The sequence below is a fragment of the Neofelis nebulosa genome, chromosome 8 (genome assembly GCF_028018385.1).
Source record: "Neofelis nebulosa isolate mNeoNeb1 chromosome 8, mNeoNeb1.pri, whole genome shotgun sequence".
In the NCBI taxonomy this organism is placed as follows: domain Eukaryota; kingdom Metazoa; phylum Chordata; class Mammalia; order Carnivora; family Felidae; genus Neofelis; species Neofelis nebulosa.
The window spans coordinates 116,017,588-116,037,625 of NC_080789.1; the positions used below are offsets into that span (position 1 = coordinate 116,017,588).

General features: G+C 41.1%; 1 protein-coding gene across 1 annotated transcript; it reads right to left on the reverse strand.

The window, feature by feature from the left end:
* Window positions 1–1,413: 1,413 nt before the first annotated feature.
* On the reverse strand, window positions 1,414–19,089 carry LOC131484076 (lysozyme-like protein 1). The gene is made up of 5 exons (XM_058682340.1): window positions 18,964–19,089; window positions 16,619–16,781; window positions 15,968–16,126; window positions 2,471–2,549; window positions 1,414–1,655 (listed from the first exon to the last, which is right to left on the reverse strand). The coding sequence occupies exons 2-5, from the start codon at window positions 16,755–16,757 to the stop codon at window positions 1,586–1,588; spliced, it is 447 nt and encodes a 148-aa protein (XP_058538323.1). The 5' UTR covers window positions 16,758–16,781; window positions 18,964–19,089; the 3' UTR covers window positions 1,414–1,585.
* Window positions 19,090–20,038: the final 949 nt, after the last annotated feature.

A 20,038-nucleotide genomic window follows, 5' to 3' on the forward strand; every position in this document is an offset into this window, starting at 1 on the left:
CAAATTGTAGGGCCAGCCAACCTCTCTCCACTTGGAATTTCAATGCACTCCTTTTTTTCAGTTGAGTGGTTTTTTTTTGTTTGTTTGTGTAATCTTTCCCCTCGTGTTTGCATAGCTAACACCAGTCCCATGCCAGCTTAGGTCATGAACACAGTATTACTGGTGTAATTAAGGTGGTTTGGCTAAGAATTGGGGCAGCAAAGCAAACGGATAACAGGACAATAGTAAAGAACGATGCATATTTATGAACTTCTAGAAGCACAAATTGTTGACTTCATGCAACTAAACGGATTCAACATTTCTTACATTTTCATCAGCCATCTTTCAGAATTCTTTTTCAATTCTTACGCGGGATCCAAAAGCTTTCTCCCCCCTGGTTTGTAATGCCTGTTAAATTGTCACTGAATTATGTTTGTTTAGCACATATGAGACGTTTATATTCTTTTGGCAAGTAGCAGTTTGGATTTTTTAAAGCCTATGCCTGCAAGTGAAGCCAGTGGCTGTGAAATGGGCCAATGGTAAAGCCCAGGCAGTTGGCAACTAGAGAGTGTTTATGGGTCAGCTAGGTGCTATCCCAAAGCTCATCAGTCTGACCAGTGGGGGCTTTCTTGTAAGTGGGAAACTTATTGACAAATAACGATAGGCATAACCATTTCTTCAACAAACCTTAACTGAGTGCATTCTTGAGGTCAGATTGCATTCGACTCGAGCTTCCCATGTAAAGTTACGATCACACAGCCCCAACCACCTCTGCCCCGGCAGGACGGAGAACAGACAAGAAAAAACTCAGCAGACCAAAGCTTGCCTGCCAAGCGGGCCATCCTTGCCTGGAGCAGAGGGCTTTCTGGGAATAGCTCTTGAGGGTCTGAGCTCCTCAGCTCTGGGTCACATGTAATGAAGCGTCCTTCAGATCATCACCAGTTCCCTGACCAAAGTACTAAAATCTAAAGGTCTAAGGCTGGAAGCAATTTTACCATGAGATGTTAGTATAGTTTTGAATTTGATAGATTTCATTTGAATAGGTGTTGGAACAACATGGGGAACTCTCCTAACGTTGGAGATGAGAGCTGCACTTCACCACTTTATTTCCATTGGAGTGTCCGTCAGGATTGCCTAGAGGGCAGAGAACATTCTCTCTGGCAGTGGTAAGCTGAGGAAGGACTGTGTGTCTGCTGACCAGAAGAGTGACCTAGTGCTTCAGGACAGAAGTCAGCAAACTATGGTCATTCATCTAGTGTTCTCCATGACCTGGGAGTATTCTTTGTAAATGAGAAGCTGTCTCAGGGCCACGGGAACCAGTAATCCTTATAATGATGGCAGAATTTCATTCCTCCTGGAGCCAGAACATTTTGCAGGTGACTTTCCAAATCTTAACCAGGGTGCTTTTATGACATCACTGACATGGAGTCTGGGTGAGGTAAAGATACTTAAGTGGAAATATTTATTTCCTTAAAATGACAACTTAGTTTTCCCTCTCCAACTTTGAGAAGGAACATCAAGAGGAAGGGGGACAAGGTGATACCAGCATTTGACATACTACAAATCCTAGGGACTTGTTGCAGAGCGTCCTGGGTCCGGTTCCGGTTCAGGAGACCTCACATCCCTTTTTCCATTCAGACAGGTCCTTGCCCTCGCAGTGTTTCCTCCAGCCTTGCCTGAGGAGGACAGGGAAGCAGGAAGAACAGAAAGAAGCATGACAGTCCAAATATTCTTAGGTCCAAAACCATAGGTAATTAACCAAAACAACCAGCAGCACCCAGGGCTTAGTTTTATTCATGTCTGAGATCCAAGGACCCTGTCCCTGTACCTTGTTAAGACTTCTCCCTTCTTGATTTTCTCCTAGTCCTTATTAGCCTCAGCAACAGGTGAACAACTTGCATAAGGATGGGTCATTTAGTTAAACACCTCCGCCTCTGAAAATTCAGGTTCCCCAGGTGGGTGACCTGGTTAGAAATGTTCACAAGACACCCAGCCTCAGAAATTGACAGAGAGCACCAGAAACCATGTCTCTGCACAATCCTAGGGCTGTTTCCAGCTAATCTAGGGTATGGCTGACGTGGTTATTCTTCTCTCGCTGCTTCCTGTTCTCTCTCCCCACAAAATGTTGCTCTAGCTCTCCAAAACTATATCCAAAAGTTGAACAAGCTCAAGCTTTTTCCCTCTGGTGTATTGCCTTCACCAGCAATTCACATTCGAAAATATCTGTTGTTCCACTGTTTGGACCATCTTAATGTGAAAGACAATCACACATCGCCATGACTCATGACGTCTCTCCTCCCCGTAGAAACCCCTTTCACGGTGTTCACGGTACACCCACACACTCATGGGGGAGGGTATAGACGAGGTCACATTAAAATCATTGGACCATTCTGCAAAGGGGAGTTTGTCAGTGCCCGCTGCAGCCGTGATGAATGGACACACGGTCGTTTTTTTGCCCTGGTCGGTCCAAGTCTTCCAAGGAGACTCTTACCAATAGTTCATCCCTTCTGTCTCTTTAGCAATTTTCTTGGCACAGATAATCGCATCTGTGAGGTCGTCAGTGAGCAAGGCTGTGAAAGAGAGGAGTACAGTATTAGCTGAGACTGTTATTTGAGGGGAGCCCCCAGTCACTATTTTTTGGAACGGGAGGGTAGGAAGAACTCTGAGATGCATTCTTATTTTTGTTGAGCTTCTTCACAAATCAAAGAATTTTTTTTTTTTTAATTTCTAGAGTAGAATATCTTGACTTTTTGAAGTTTTAGTCCTGAAGGGTTTTTGGAAATGTTTAGAAAAGACACGGTAGGTGGCGCCTGGGACCTTGAACATCTGACTCTTGATTTCAGCTCAGGTCACCATCCCAGGGTCATGGGAATGAACCCCACATCGGGCATCGAGCTCCACGCTCAGATGTTTAAGACTCTCTCTCTCTCTCTCTCTCTCTCTCTGTCCCTCCCTTTCCCTCATGTACATTCTCTCTCTCTAAAATAATTTTTTTTTAATTTTTTTTAACGTTTATTTATTTTTGAGACAGAGAGAGACAGAGCTTGACAGGGGGAGGGTCAGAGAGAGGGAGACACAGAATCTGAAACAGGCTCCAGGCTCTGAGCTGTCAGCACAGAGCCCGACGCGGGGCTCCAACTCACGGACCGCGAGATCATGACCTGAGCCAAAGTTGGCCGCCTAACCGACTGAGCCACCCAGGCGCCCCTAAAATAATTTTTTTTTTAAAAGACATAGTAGGAGAATGTTTTCTGTGCCCTGAAGAAACACACAAGTAAGAGGCACAGTAACTACAAGGTTTTCTCTACTTGGGTTACTTTGACACACGCGATCTCCTTATAGGTAAATATGAACCTAGTCCATTTAACTTTGCAGTTTGTGCATTAAAAGCAAGTTCTACCCAAGGTGTTTATCATAGGCAAGTTTTTTATATCAAATACATTGGTCTTTATTATTTTTTTCTATGGCTTTCAGACATAAGGAATCTTTTGATTGCAAATGAAATCATTGGTATCTGCATTCTCTCCTGCTTGTCCAGAAGTGGGCTCAAAATCCTCAATGCAAACATGACAGAAAAAGGCAAAAAGTATAAAGTCTAGCATCACTTCTGTTGCATGGCAGGTTCTTCAGAAGCAAATGCAGAGACGGGTTTGGGATGCCAACACGTATCAGAGATCCACATCTGTGGAAGGAAGAGGGCAGAAGCCGGACTGGGCCGATGGAGATATTCAGTTGTGATGCAGGCTCACCGAAGTTGGTCAAGTTGTGCCCAAATAGCTAAGTCTTTTTTTTTTTTAAACGTTTATTTACTTATTTTGAGAGACAGCGGGTGTACATGTGCATGCATGCACGGGGAAGGGCAGAGAGAGGAGAGAGAGGATCCCAAGAGCGCTCCTTGCTCTTAGCATTTCTTACTGAACACAGGGGTCCATCCTGTGAACCATGAGATCACGACCTGAGCCAACTGAACCACCCAGGTTTCCCCAAATGGCTACGTCCTTAGGCCTCTGCATCACTCAGTCCCTGGGTGTGGACTGCTGCAGAGGGGCACAGTGTGAGATTAGACAGTCCTCTGCGGTTAAGACAGACCCTAAAGGAGGTACCGGGTAGACGTCTGCAAATGCGCAGATGTCGCAGGAGCCAGACATCTTCCCTTCAAGGGGAATCTGGGCCGTCCATCTCCCTGCCCATCACAACCACTGATCCAAGACATAAAAGCCGGAGCCATTAGATGGCGTTTTTATTTATCAATTAAGCAAAGATCTTGAAAGAATGGGGTAATACTGCGTGTTGACGAGGGTGCGATGAAATAAGCACTCTTCCGTACTTCCTGGTGAGAATATAACAGGTTCAGCTTTTCAGGAAAGCAATTGAACAGCATGTGTCAAGAGCCTTAAAGTGGTCTTATCCTTTCAGCTAGCAATTTCTCTTTCTGGGCCTATCTTAAGGAATTCATTACGACCCGAGACAAAGATTTATTTACAGAGTAGTTTATTGCAGCTTAGTGTGTAAGAGGAAATTGATTTTCAAGCGTAAGAGATCTAATTGCCTCATAATTAGGGATGTTCACACTAATAATAATACCTCCACAGAATGGAATAAGGTGCCATTTAAAATCACGGGTTGACGTGGTTTCATAATAGTGGGACATGCTCCCAATATGAAGTTCTCAGGATTGTAAAAAGATCCACCTAGAGCTACACCATTCAATTTGGTAGACATTAGCTATATGGGGCTATTTAAATCTAAATGAATTTATACAATCAGAACTTCAGTTCGTCAGGTGCTCTCACTACATTTCAGATGCTTTATAACGTCTTTGTTGTGGCTAGTCGTTCTCATATTGGATAGCCCAGAAAACATTTCTGTCGTCACAGAAAGTACGATTGGACAGCACCGGTTTAGAGAGAAAATAAAAAGATAGTCATAGCCACCAGTATTTGAAGGTTTAGCTCTAAATTGTGGCATCACCAATACTTTCAATCTTCCCTGCATGTTTCTAATTTTTTTACAGTAGAAATGCATTATTTTTATTTTCAGAAAAATATAACAAAAAAGAATCATATTGCGATCAAAGGGATCACTAAAACACAAAATTATTTTGTAAACTCAGTTGAAAATGGTGTTTTTCTTGAGTATGCCAACTTAGATGCTAATTAAGTTGCTTTCTCAGATAAGCTAAACCAGAAGATATAGGTAATGATAGATTGCTTTAAGCAAATTCACCCAAATGTGGTGGTTTTTAAATTTAAAACAAAATTCTGCTAAACAAGAGAAAACGAATGAAAAATATGAGCTGTAAGTGATGAAAAATTGGGACAATATATTCAAAGTCATCCTTTGATACACAGTGAAAATTAAAGCTTTGTTAGCTTATATGCACCTTGTTTCTAGAGAGATGAATAGTTAGAATATCAAGTACTGTTACTAACACCTGCCTTTATAGAAAAAATACTTGGTCAGGCTCATGTTAAGTCCCTTCATGTATTATCTCTGTTAGGACTTGGAACAACCATGTGGGTGAGTACCATTATTAGCCCATTAGACTGAGGTCTACACCCAGTAAATGAGTCTGCATTCAAACCTAGGGCTTAAATTCTGTTGTCTCCCCTGCTTCCTTCCAACATGGCCACTTAAGCAAAGATTTCTGCTTATAAGACTATATGCTAATGAAGTTGATAATAAAAATAGAAATACTCTATTAATTTTTCAAGTAATTATTTATTAGGAGATTATCCAAACTTAAATTCTTGGTATCTGATACACGTTCCAATTACATAGAAACACTTTATTTTGTGTGCATAATTATCTTTTTAATGTTTATTTATTGAAAGAGAGAGAAAGAGAGCACGTGCGTATGTGTGTATGCATGCATGAGTTGGGGAAGAGGAGAGAGAGAGAGAGAGAGAGAGAGAGAGAGAGAGAGACAGAATCCCAGGCAGGGTCCATGCTATCAGCACAGAGACCAACTCAGAACTCTATCCCATGAACCTAGAGCTCATGACCTGAGCTGAAATCAAGAGTCGGATGCTTAAATGACTGAGCCACCCAGGTGCCCCTGTGTGTATAAATTCTTGATAAGTGCTGAGATATTGTGGGGTTTGTATTAGGAAGTGGTTGGAGACTGTTTCCTAAGAGAAGTGGGTTCGGTGGGGCCTCAAGGGGTGGGAAGGACATAAAGTATACATAGTGGGCAAGAAGTAGAGAGTATTCTATTATGCCAGGACCGGAACACGCGGGAAGACAGGACTGGAACACAAAGTGGAAGGCTCGTGTCTGGGGGTAAGGCAGTTTGCTTGGCTGGAGATGCTGTGTAGCCATTGGCAGCCATTGGTAGCTCCAGTCACTGGCTGGAGATTAGCTGCGGCAGAACCATGTGGTGGAGACCTTGTAAAGTTTGTCAGTCTCCCATTTTGCGATAGCTTTATGTTGCCTAAATGAGATGTTTTCAAAGTGCTAGTCGGACGTGACTTTGAATTTGCTCAGGAAAGTTTGTTGAGGAAGACGGGGGCTGGGAAACACGAACTTGATGGGCGGAGATGCGAAGACACAAGGAAACCACCACAGAGGGGCAGCAGAGGGGCAGAAACGAGTCAAGAGAGCAAGTGTTTACAAGGATCCGTGCCAAGAATTGCTTCTGCTCAATTTACTTTAAATAGACAAGTCTGTCCAGTCAAAGGGTTCTGTTGAACAGCAAAGCATTATTCAGCTGAATAGTTTATTCTCCCACATCCAACGACAGAAAATGGCAACAATCTACAAAAAAGAATAACTTATTTTCAGGTAAGTTGGTTCTGCTATAAAGTCTGTCTGTCTCTCCCCAGCATCCTTCTGCCTTCCAACTAAAATATCACCACCACGCCTACAATTTAAATCTCCTTCCCCTCTCTGAAGTGACAAAGGCCAACTCAGATACCAGGCTGATGAGAAATAGAGATTAATGTAGGTAGACGAGACTAGATACGAGAGACAAAAATCACCCTTTTCCCCCCCTTAAACATCTCTCATTTTAAAGAGGTCTGTGCTATTCGAGGAAAATAAAGATTGATATTTTATTATCATGTGTGTGCATACACATATATATGTTTATATTTATACATACGTATATATACAAATATTCTGTCTAAATAGTTTGGGGAAGGTAGGCAGGAATTCTGGAAACACAATCTGGTATGGGTGTGAGGAGACGGCATAGCTTTGGAAGATGGGCAGGAGGTACATATGAACTGTACATTTATGAAATGTAATGTTTCTTGTAAAGATACCCCAATGCTAACTTGTTTCCCAGTTCCCATGACAAATGTCCCTACTTCTGTAATACGTGGGACAGAATAACATCGTCCATAATTAAAGCTTCTCTGGCCTGAGGCTGAGGGAAGCCAGTTACTAAGGGGTGATTAGGATATAAAACCAACATCCTGTTTTCTATTTTAAAGCTGTCTCTGAAAATCCCATGCTCTTTATGATGAGAAAGCAGATAGGAGAGTTCCTTCACCTCTCACCATGAACAGTCCGACATTTTCATTTCCTAGCATTCAAGATTGCCTTGCAGATATACGTTTGCCCCAGACTTCCTTATTTCAAACTAAATTGAACAATATTAAATTAGTCAACTGAAAGTAAAGTCAAGCATGGTCGTGACGGAGTCACAGATTTTCTCTCCCACTGTAAACAGCTAGAAAACTACACAAATACATGAAAACATTATTTTCAGACATTAGACAGCAAGCAATGCAGGATCGTGACCCTTGAAAGATAGAAACCAAATGAGGAGAGTCTTATGATTGCCATGAGTTTCTGCCCAGAGGCACTGTTCAAGCAAGAAAGGTAAAACCCAGGCAGGAGATGGCAGTTTAAGTGGAGGAGACAGAGAGAAGAGGCCAAGGCAAGTGGAATTTGTGGAGAAGAGAATCTGAGAAGAAGGGGCCACCCAGAAGGAGAACACCAGAGATCTGCATAGATATTCCACTGAGTTTTTGACCGAAAGCTTAACTGGGTTCGCAAGGGGTAAAACTCCACGAAGCTAGTTAGAAAACGATTACCAGGGACCTGTACAATTACAGAGCTCACCCAGGGCTGGGAGACATTTGTTTTCTGAGTAGTCAGAGGGAAGAGATCTTGGTGAACCCTTGGACATTCAAAAGACACTAGAAAAGCTATGCCTTCGTAGTTGGGTTAAATTAGCCCTACCATAAATACTACTAGCGAACTTCCCTACCACAATTTAAAAGCAAGTATTAACAGGGTCAAGCCGATCAGAATTAAAGACTTGCCAAGGTGAAATCCAATAGTCCTTAAAGGACCTTGACAACATAATTGAGACACTTAAAAATGTAATACATACTGGGGCGCCTGGGTGGCGCAGTCGGTTAAGCGTCCGACTTCAGCCAGGTCACGATCTCGCGGTCCGTGAGTTCGAGCCCCGCGTCAGGCTCTGGGCTGATGGCTCGGAGCCTGGAGCCTGTTTCCGATTCTGTGTCTCCCTCTCTCTCTGCCCCTCCCCCGTTCATGCTCTGTCTCTCTCTGTCCCAAAAATAAATAAAAAACGTTGAAAAAAAAAAAAATTTAAAAAAAAATGTAATACATACTATGTTTAGTATCCAACAAAATGTTATTATATGTGCAAAGAGGTATAAGAATGTGACCCACAACCAGGGGAAAGAGCAGTCAATGTTAAGACCCAGAAATGGCACAGGTTATTGAATTACCAGGCAAGGAATGTAAAATAATGTATAAATATGCTTATTGATATCAAGGACTTAAACAAAAACATGAATAAAATGAGGGAAATGAAATACATAAGCCGATCACCCAGCACTGAAAATATACAATATCGGAAATGAAAAATTCAATTAATGAATTTAATAGATTAGGCACTTCAGAAAAAAGAACAGAGAATGTGAAGATATAGCAATGGAAACTATTGAAAATAAAACACAGGAAGGGGAAAAGACAGAAAAAAAGGAAGAGCGTCGGTGACCTATGGGACAATATCAAGTGATCTAACGCATGTGTCATTAGAATTTTCAAAGGAGAAAAGATGAAAATTATAAACCCAGGGATCCAAAATGTTAATGAATATCAAGTAAGATAAACATAAGAAAACAGACTTCGTGATCACGTTGCTGAAAATTGGGCATTATAAAGAAACCTTAAATTCAGGTAGAGAATAAAAAGAGACATTACACCCTGGGGATGCAAATCAGAAGATCACCAGTTTCTCAAAAAAACAAAATGAGCCAGAAGGCGAAAGGATATCTTTAACACATTTAGAGAAAAACAGCCTCCAGCTTAGAATTTTATATAGAGAGCAAATAGCCCTCAAAGAAAAAAATGAAATATAGACATTTTCAGGCAGATAAAAGCTGAGAAAATGCTTTTTAGTAGACCTCCACTCTAAAAAAAAAAATACTGAAGGATATTCTTTAGGCTGGAGGAAAATGATATCGCTTAACTGCCTACCCAAATGAATTCCACTAAAGGAGTGAGGAGAGTTGGAGATGGTAAATGTGTGGCAAATATAAAGAGACCCTTTTCCTCAGTTAAACAATTTACTTAAAAGATAATTGCTTCAGGCAAAAATGCATGAGGCAAAAATGCAATGACTTATAACACGTTGAAGTAAGGTGCAGGGCAACATAGCATAAAGGATGGGATGGGGAAATACGTATATAGTTATAAGACTCGTGTATTATACATGAGTATAATGTTATTTGAAGGTAGAATGTGAGATGATGCATGTTGTAAACCCTAGAGTAACCGCTGTAAATAAAACAGAAGTGCAGCTAACAAGCCAGTGGAGGAAAGAGAGTACTGAAAAATATCCAATAATCCAAAAGAAGGCAGAAAAAAACGAACCCGAACTAGATGGCACTAAGAGAAAACAAACAAAAAAACCCAAGACAGTGGATTTTAAAGTAACCGCGTAAGTGATCACATTGGCTATAAATGATCTAACGTCCAGCAAACTGGCCCACAGGCCTGTGCTCTGTTTTTGTAAATAAAGTTTTATGGGAACACAGCCACGCTTACTCATTCGCATCTTCTCTATGACTGCTTTTGCGTTACACGGAGAGTCGAAAGTTCCAACTGAGACTGTACACAACGCTAAAAAATTTACTATCTGGCCCTTTAAAAAAACAATTTGCTGGCACTATCGACAATAGCCCAAGTATGGAAAGAGCCCAGATGTCCATCGACTGACGAATGGATAAAGAAGATGTGGAAAAGAAGGGAATATTACTCGGTGATCAAAAAGAATGAAATCCTGCCATTTGCGACAGTGTGGATGGAACTAGGGTGTGTTATGCCAAGCAAAATAAGTCAGTCAGAGAAAGACAAATGTCATATGATTTCACTCACGGGTGGAATTCAAGAAACAAAACAGATGAACGTAGGGGAAAGGAAGTAAAAATAAGATATAAACAAAGAGGAAGACAAACCATAAGAGACTCTTAAATACAGAGAACAAACTGAGGGTTGCTGGTGGGGTGTTGGGTGAGGGGATGGGCTAAATGGGCGATGGGCATTAAGGAGGGCACTTGTTGGGGTGAGCACTGGGTGTTATATATAAATGATGAATCACTAAATTCTATTCCTGAAATCATTATTATACTACATGTTAACTTGGATTTAAATTTTTAAAAATGTTAAAAAAATAAACCACACTGAGATAAAGAAAGAAAGAAAAAAAGAAAGAAAGAAAGAAAGAAAGAAGAAAGAAAGAAAAAAAGAAAGAAAGAAAGAAAGAAAGAAAGAAAATAGAGTTTGCTGACCTCTGTTCTAAAAATTCTTTTTTTTTGTTAAAAAAATTTTTTTAATGTTTTATTCATTTTTCACAGAGAGAGAGAGAGAAGGGGGGGGGGCGGGGGAAGGGCAGAGAGAGAGGGAGACACAGAATCCGAAGCAGGCTCCAGGCTCTGAGCTGACAGCCCAGAACCCGATGTGGGGCTTGAACTCACAAACTGTGAGATCATGACCTGAGCCGAAGTCGGACACTTAACCGAATGAAACACCCAGGCGCCCCCCTGGTCTAAAAATTCTTAACAAAAAGCAGAAACTGTTGGACCGGATATAAAAGCAACACCTAACTATGTGCGGTCTGTAAGAAATTCACAGTAAATATAAAGATGTAGATGAGTGAAAAGTAAAAAAATGGTGGGGAGCCTCGGTGGCTCAGTTGGTTGAATCTCTGACTTTCAGCTCAGGTCATGATCTCTCTGTTTGTGAGTTTGAGCCCCACATCGGGCTCTGTGCTGATAGCTCGGAGCCTGGAGCCTGCTTCAGATTCTGTGTCTTCCTCTCTCTCTGCCCTCTCCTGCTTGTGCTCTCTCTCTCTCTCTCTCTCTCTTTCTCAAAATTAACTAAACATTAAAAAATTTTTTTAAGTAACAGAATGGAAAGAAATATATTGTGCAAAGAAAACTGAATCACTATAGTACTATCAGGTAAAGTAGATTTGGGGATAAGAAATATTATCAGAGTTAAGGAGGGGCATTGGCACTAATGATAAAAGGGTCAACAAATTAGGAAGATTTAACAGTCCTCAATATGTATGTATCTGATAACAGAGCTTCAAAAATGGACAAATCTGAAAGAAGAACTATGTAAATTGTAATTTTATAGTTGGAGATTTTAATACATCTTTCTCATTACTTGATAGAATAAGTAAGAAAATAAGTATATAATATAGATAATTATAAAATATACATATAGTATAGATGCTTATTTTATATATATATATAATATATATATATATTATATAATTTTATATATATAATTAATATATATAATTTTATATATATATAATATATATATAAATATATATAATATATATATATAGTATAGAATATCCACCTAGCAACTGTAGAATACACATAATTTTTTCAAATGCACATTTGCCCTAATTATATGCTGTATGGTGACCATAGATCTATGTCACAAAAAAGGTTCAAATCATTTTAAAGGTTTGAAACCATATAGACTACTGCAATAGAATCATTTTAGAAATCAAGTGTAAAAATTCATCCTGGGATCATCCCTTATAATCATCTTGGGCCTTCCCTTTGGCTCTCTCCTTTATTGAAATGTCTTGTTTTGTGGATCTGTGTCTTCCTATTTCTTGGTTTACCTTGTCCGTTTGGTGGAACACCTTTTCTGTGCACTAAGAGACTGATCTACATGGATGACATCAGTAGACACCTCCCCTCCGCCCGCCCCCTCCTCTGACTTCAGAGTTGAACGGTGAACACCAGCAGGAGATTGCAAGGGAAAAGGACAGTGAAGTTGGGATATATACGTTTCCTCAGGTTTTTTTTTCTGTCCAGTCACCAAGAACAAACTGTGTCCATTGATGGAAGGTCACAGCTCCTACAAGGTAGCCTTCGCCATATGGACCCTGTACCTGGGTGTGGGTCACGGCTCTCTCTCCATTTCCCCTTGGGCCAGGAGTTAGTAATGGTTTGCTGTTTCGAATCCCTTGCTTCAATACTCCTGGGGTTTCCCTGGAATCTGACCGCACTTTTGTAAGTAGCTCCCTTTTAAAAATTCCTGAATTACTTAGTTTGAATCGGTTGTGTTTTACCAAGTCGGGATTCTTTCCGTAGGAAAGACAACTTGTTTGTCTCAAAATACATTCATTCTATACTCATAATATATTGAGGATTCGGCTAGTGTGGAAATTTAGGTTGGAAATAGCTTTTCTTTAAGATTTTAAAGACAGGACTCTATTTTCGTCTAGCTTCCCAGCGTTGATATTGAGAAGTCGGATGCCACTCTCATGCTTGATCTTCTGTAGGGAACATGTTTCTCTCTCTCTTTGAAGACGATAGTGTATTCTAATACTCTCCGGTTTTCTGAAATTTCATGAGGCTGTGCCTTAATGTGAATCTATGTTAATTGACTGTACTCCTCCCGTGATGAACCTTATAAATTGGAGACGCGTGCCTTTCTGTCCTGGAAATATTTTTGAAAGATGTCACTCTATCTACTGTTCCCCTTCTTATCCTGCTGAAACTTGTATTACTCAGATCCATTTATTTTTCTTATCCTTACTTCCCCTATTTTCCATATGTCTCTTTCCTCTTCATTCTGCTTTAGAGAGAGTTCCTTAATCTTATCTTCCAACTTATCTATGGAGGTTTTCATGTCTGCGATCATATTTTAAATTTCCAGGGGCTCTTGTTCTCTAAATGTTTCTTTTGTTTTTATAAAAGAAAGCATCCTTTTCTTGTTTCATTGATATGACTGACATGTTTATCTATATGAAGATATTAATGATAGTTTCCTTTTTCATTTGAAATTTTCACGTCTCTGTATCATCTCTGCTTTCAACAAGTTACTTTTATCTGATTTTGTTTTTTTTCGTTTTGTTTTTGTTTTGTTTTACTTTGTCTCATTCTTTCACGTCAATGACGCTTCAATGATGTCTGGTGATCTTCGGTTATCTGGACTTATTTAAGAAAGAGAGACTAAAAAGCTGATTGGGAATTCTGTACACAGACACTGAGATTTTCAACTATGTATCTCACTATAGGGAATTCTGGCTAGTTTTGTTCATGGAGAGGTCCCACTCAGAATCTTCAGTTATTTCCTTTTCATCTGTCTGAATCCCCCAGAACGAACAGAATCTTCTCTTCTGGCTTCCATCATTCTGAGATCTAACTGGAGGAAAGGGACTGGGACTATGGAAACTTCAATTCAATCTCCCATGTCTTCAGTATGGAGCTCTCCCATTCACAGGGTGTTGAGCTCCCTCAGTTGAGGGACTTTTTACTTGTTGTCTCCAGAAGGGAAAGCTCCAGTATTCTGCCAGGATTGGGGAGAAGCAGTCAGTAGCTAAATAGAGTCAGGAAGGGAATCTGATGGTCTAGCTGCTCCTTAATTGGACTTCCAATCGATCCTCCTATTTTCTATCTACCTTCGCTCGAGTTTCCGGAATTAGCTGATCCTGCTGATTTCTGAGCCCTTTTAGGATTCTGTGGTTGCTTCTTGGCTTTTCCCACTGTCAGTTTAGGACTCAAATTTCTCTAATTACTAAATTAGTCCTCCTGCTTTTCAACTTCTAAAAATGTGCATGTCCGTGGGTTCTACTCCTGAAACCAATACTGCATGGTATGCTAACGAACTTGAATTTAAAGAAATAAAATTTTAAAAACGTACATGTCTAGTTGCTGGGTTTAACTGGAAGACTCCATTGGCAAGCTCTTGGGGATGCTAATGAAATTGACCGTGGGTGGGGAGGGGTTTAAAATTCACACCCGTAGGAAGGTGAAGATACTGAATGTTTTAGTCCAGAAGGTAAGGAATTAAAGGCAAGAAATATCGACTAGTCATTTTCAAGCATTTAAATCAGTTTCTATGTATAAGGCTGAACAAATTCATTTTGAATAAATCCAGAAGAAAAACTAGAATTAATGGAAGAAAGCTTTAAGGAGGTAGATTTTGGCTCATCAAAAGAATGTTCTAAGTTAAGAGTTGATTGACAATTGTGTGCTCTGCCTCAGGAGTTAGTGAGCATTCTGTTTTAATGTAGGTGTAGGGACAATTTACTAGAAAATTAACACATTGTTCAATCTTCCATACATTCAGACATATGTACTGATTACATAGTAGTGTCAAAAGGAAATTAAAAGTTTATTTTTTGCTTCTAAGGAGTTCGCCACAGAATATCTTATAACTCCGTGTCTTCACCCTTGCTTCTCATTCCTTCCATTCATTTATTTAACGAATATCTATTGAACCCCGAAACTATGGTCAGGTACCACTCTGGGCAATGAGGATACCTCAGTGAACAAAACAGATGAACCCCTGCCCTCGCGTTGTAGAGTGGAGATGATTGGTTGAGTATCTTTTGCATGTTATTCTCCGTGACTCCCAGCCATGACCATCATTCAGATCTTTCTCTCCCCTCCACACCTGCAGTGGCACTTAAACGGTCTCTTCTTCAACCTATCTCACACCCTGTTTGCAGATTAATCCTTCTGGAGCAGTGCTCTGGCCTCTGTTGATATCCGATTGCAGGCAGAGCTCAGTACACATGTCTCAGCCTCGCCTCCAAGGCCCTTCACAGCCAGGTGGTAATCAACCTTTCCAACCCCATGTTCTGTTATTTGTCTTTATGTTCCCTTTGTTCTAGATAATACAAAGGTCTCACTGCTCTCTGTGCGTGCACCGAACCTCCCCACATGCACTTTTTAGCTTTCATGGTTCCCTTAACCTGAAATGACTCACCTCTGAATGTCCAAATCTTACTTATCTTCCAAGTCTTAGGTCAAATATCCTTGTGTCTACAAAACTTTCCATGACTTTATCCATAACGTCTTTGTCCTCTGCAGTCCACCATACTCAGCCAACACCTGGTTACAGTCATTTAACTTCATAAAGTGTATGACTTGTCCTAATACCAGATTTCATGTCTGATGCTTTCTGCCAGCCTCAACTCGGTGCACATGTATATTTTTTAAACAACTGAAGTAGCACCCTCGGAGTGAATTCTAGCTTAATTTCCATTGTTTAAGAATTTAAAGTGTATTTAGTGGTCTCATTCTGTACAAATAAGCATAAATGCATACTTCGAGCAAATTGCTTATGGAAAGCAGTTGGCAAACAACTCTCTCCTTCCTGTTGAAGATATTTCATGTCCATATGCGTGAAAGGATAGTAAGGTCATCTGTCCACCCCTCTGTTGTTAGGAAACAACATAACTTCATGAAACAACTTCATGACTTCATAACTTCATAACTTCATGAAACAACATGGCTTCATGAAAACCATCCTAGAAGGAATAAGTCCTCGTTGGGCAAGCAGGCCACAGAACTCTGAGTGTCACCCAGGGGGGGGCCGTTCCATAATTTGTTGGCAAGGTGTAGACCTACTTGCACATCTGAACTCGAAACCTCCGCTAAAACAGAAAATGGGTGGGTGTTCCATGATCAGCTTTCCTGCCTCTATCCCCCAGGACGTTATTTTTGGAAAAGCAAAACCGTACCCGAGCAGGCGACGTGACAGTGGTTCTTCTCCTGTAGCTTTGCATGTCTGCACCACGTGAAGCTGTTTATCTGGAAAATGCCGTAGTCAGTGCTTCCATCCTCCAGCTGGGTCTGCGCCGTCGTATTGTAGTGGCTCTCATAGTATGCCATGCAGATCCCTAGAGGAGGAAAAAGCCAGGAACGCCAGTAAATGTATGTTTTCCCCTCCAACCCTGCTCTTAGAGGAGAGTTCTTTATATGTGTTATAATAATGCTGTGGTCCCAACCTAGCCTGGGGAAGGACAGGGCAGGTAGTATACCCACGGAGCACACCCTAAGCCACATACCTTGTCAGTGGCTACACCTGGACTAGATGGGAACTCAGGTCCTCCCCCTACTGCACCAGCAAGGGTGGCATTGTTTTCTCCTTCCCTGACTGATGGACTCCAAGGGTGAGGACAGGAGGGGCAGGGAGGAGGACAGGAGCCCCAGAGAACAGTGGTTGAGAAGAACATGTGGACAGCCAGCAGGTGTCCCTGGTGGGGCAGACTGTGGAAGAGCTGGGGACAAGCCAAGGCTGGAGGTGTGGGGAGACTTTGGTATCTCGGGCAGTGGCGGGGGGGGTGGGGGAGATCAAAAGTAGAAAAATAACAGGAAGGAAGAAATCTCACAGTTTCCAAGGCTAAAGCCCTGGTAATTGTCCAGGCCAGCCCTTGAAAATATTTTTGCCAGTTTACAGCGAGTGTAGACTTTGGACTCAGTGACGGTGACCAGGCAGCCAATCAGGGCCAAGATGCTGGCAGCCTTCATCCCCAGGTCTGTTGTAGGCAGAACCTGTCAAAGACAGGAGACCACGTCAACAAATCTTGCTCTGTCCTGAGTCCTGAGATAAGTCTGTTGCCATGGAGACCTTCAAATCTGCCACAGTTGTGGATGGTTCTGCCTAGAATTTTCCTGGTACTTTTATTTTTATTTTACTTTATTTTATTTTAATTATTAAATTGAAAAAAATTTTGAGTATAATTGACATACAGTGTTACGTTAGTTTCGGCTGTACAACATGGTAATTTGACAAGTTTATACATTACATTATGCTCATCGCAAGTGTCACCATACAATGCTCTTGCAATATCATTGACTATATTCCCTATGCTGTGTCTTTTATTCCTGTGACTTATTCATCCCATAAATGGAAGCCTGTGTCTCCCATCCCCTTCACCCATTTTGCCCAGCACCCCCCCACACCCCCCAATTTCTGTTTCTTTCGATCTTTCAGAGCAGCATGGGGAAAAAACAAAGTACAGGAGTAAACAGTACAAGGAAGGAATGAACAGGCTCTTTCCTTAATACTTTTTTTCATGGTCACTTTCAAGTAAATGCTATGTTTCTGGGATCAGACCAGCAAAGAACTAAGCCCTTCTTTGTTGAGGCTCAGTTAGAAACCACAGAGGGCATTCCATTTCCAGGAGTCCCATTTTAACTCTATCAATAGACCAAAATAGAATACAAAGAGTTAAGCATTCCTCATATATGTGGAAACATACACCCCAGTTTCAACCAGAGGTGGCAGATACATGGGTCTGCAAGGACAACTTTTAAGATTTATTAATCGGGGCTTTATTGAAATAAGACTTATGGGTGCTTGGGTGGGTCGATTAGTTAAGCACCCAACTCTTGATTTCAACTCAGGTCATGATCTCATAGTCATGAGAGTGAGCCCTACATTGGGGGGAGCCTGCTTGAGATTCTCAACATGAAGCCTGTTTGAGATTCTCCCCTCCTCTCCCTCTACCTCTCCCCCACTTCCATGCATGCTCTCTCTCTCTCGCTCTCTCTCTCTCTCTCTCTCTCAAAAAATAAAAATAAAATAAAATAAATGAAATAAGAAGATTTAGCATCTTATCTTTCTTCCATTCTCTTAATACATTTCCAAATGTGGGAGCCTTGTTTCAAAAATATCAGTGTTATATTGCAAATCCAATGTTTTTCTGAGCCCCTCCATCACTGCTGCATAGGTTCCCTTAAAAGTCTTGGTATTGACTGTTGAGCAAGAGGGGACAGCTGACCATGGATCACAAGAGGAGGGAAGTGTTGGTGGTGGGAGTAGAGAAGCCATAAAGAGATCCCCACTGAGTTATTTAAAGTGGGAGTAGGATCAAGAGTTCCATGCCTTGTTGTCTACTGGTTTTCTAGAAGTGCTTCCTCTCTCAAAGCAATGTCTTCCCCAAATACAGTAGTGTTGCTGGGATGGGGGTGGAGTGAAATTTATGATACTGAACTTGATATTCATACATATTTTTATCCAGCATAATTTCTGCCATTGCCTAGAGATTTCTAAAGCTATTAGTTTCCTCTCCTAGAGTTACATTCTCCAATTCAAAGGTGATGCTAAAAACAGGGCTGAGTATTCAGAAAGACCAGAGGAAGAGTCACTATGGGGGCTTTAAAGTAACTAAGCAATAAGGTCATCTGGTGTATACAGAATACATACTGGGGAATAGCAAGGCTCAGCAACCCAGGCCTGCTTTTGTAAATAAAGTTTTATCGGAACATAGCTATGCCCATTCGGTAATAGAATGTGTATGGCTGCTTTTCGCAGGGTCGAGTGGTTGTGTTAGAGACCGTATAGGTCACAAAGTCTAAGATACTCATCTGATCCCTTCCAGAAATGGTCCCTTATGTACAACAGTGAGCTCTGCGCTAGGCGCTGAGAGGGAGATACCTGAGGTTTATGATGCAGAGCTTACATATTAAGTTGGTTTCTATCGCCTGCGTGAAAGGGTCCCCTTAGAATCTTACTGGTCACCAACAGAACAAAATGAAACAAGACCTCACAGAAGTGGTAGCCCCAAGCACACTGTTCTCTGCCCTTCAAGCCAGAGGTGGCTTTTACTGGTTCTTTGGGACAGGTGGTTTCACTGGAATAACTTAGGTCTCATCAAAAAGGCAGATTCCTGGTGCCCACCGCAGCGATCGTGCTCAGGTGATTCTGTGAAAGGAACATTATTCTACTTACTCAGTCGGTGACTGGCAGCTTACACGAGCTTCCTGCACCCTGTGAAACCATTTCTGATTCTTACAAGGCAAAAGTGATCTGTCTTCAACCAAGAATCTTTCTTTAGAGCCTTAGCAAGAGAAGAGTTCCTAACTCTTGTTCCCAACTGCCTAGAGATTCTAGAATCCTACTTCTTGGGACTTGGGTGATCACTGCGTTCTGGGCCTTCCTTACTCTTCTTTTCTCTTCTTCCTCCACAGCAGCCCTCCTCACTGCTCAACTCAGCCAGGGCTTCCCTTTCAAGTGCAAGCTCCTCTCTCAGGCAACAGTCTCCAAACGTTATCACAAATCCCATCAGTAAAGAAACTTGAGCCCGTCCCCCCAGTAGGTATATATCAAATTGTAACCCACATTCATGTTCTTCTGTACTAATGTTCCATAAATTAGAAACATAGACAGAACTAAAATTTGAAGAAGGATGAGATAGAGGTGAAATTAGCCCTTAAAAGTTGTATTAAAAGCCCAAAATGTCTTGCTATAATTTGTTATTGTTAATAAAATATTTTTAGCGAGATCAGCAACACCCAACTGAAAAATGCGCAAGTGATCTGAACAGACATTTCATCAGAGGAAACATGAAGATGGCCAATAAGCATGTAAAAGATGGTTAACATCTTTTGCCATTAGGGAAATGGAAACTAAAACCAAAATGAAATACCGCTTCACGTCTCTTAGAATAACTAAAATCAATCAAACAGACAATCCGCAAAGACAATGAGGCTGTGGGTCAGTGAGAAGTCTCATTCTTCACTGGTGGAATGCAAAATTGTATAGTCGTCTTGGAGAACAGTTAGGTAGTTCTGACAAAGTTGAACATAGACTTTCCAATTACATCAACAATCACACTTCTGGTATTTATCCGCGTGAACTGAAAACTTCTGTTTGCGTGAAAACAAGTTAGCCTATGTTTCTAGCAACTATTCATAATCATTGCAAATGGAGGCAACCAGATGTCCTTCAACCGAAGAACGTATGCAAAACTCGGCATATCCATTCAGTGGAATACTACCCGACAATAAAGGCAACGAGCTACGGG

Coding starts and splice junctions, on each gene's coding strand:
- LOC131484076 (XM_058682340.1), bottom strand. CDS start 16,757: ATGAAGGCTGCCAGCATCTTGGCCCTGATTGGCTGCCTGGTCACCGTC. Junction 2,550..15,967: donor CTGTCACGTCGCCTGCTCGG/GTACGGTTTTGC, acceptor TCTCTTTCACAG/CCTTGCTCACTGACGACCTC. Junction 1,656..2,470: donor ACAGAAGGGATGAACTATTG/GTAAGAGTCTCC, acceptor TGTCCTCCTCAG/GCAAGGCTGGAGGAAACACT.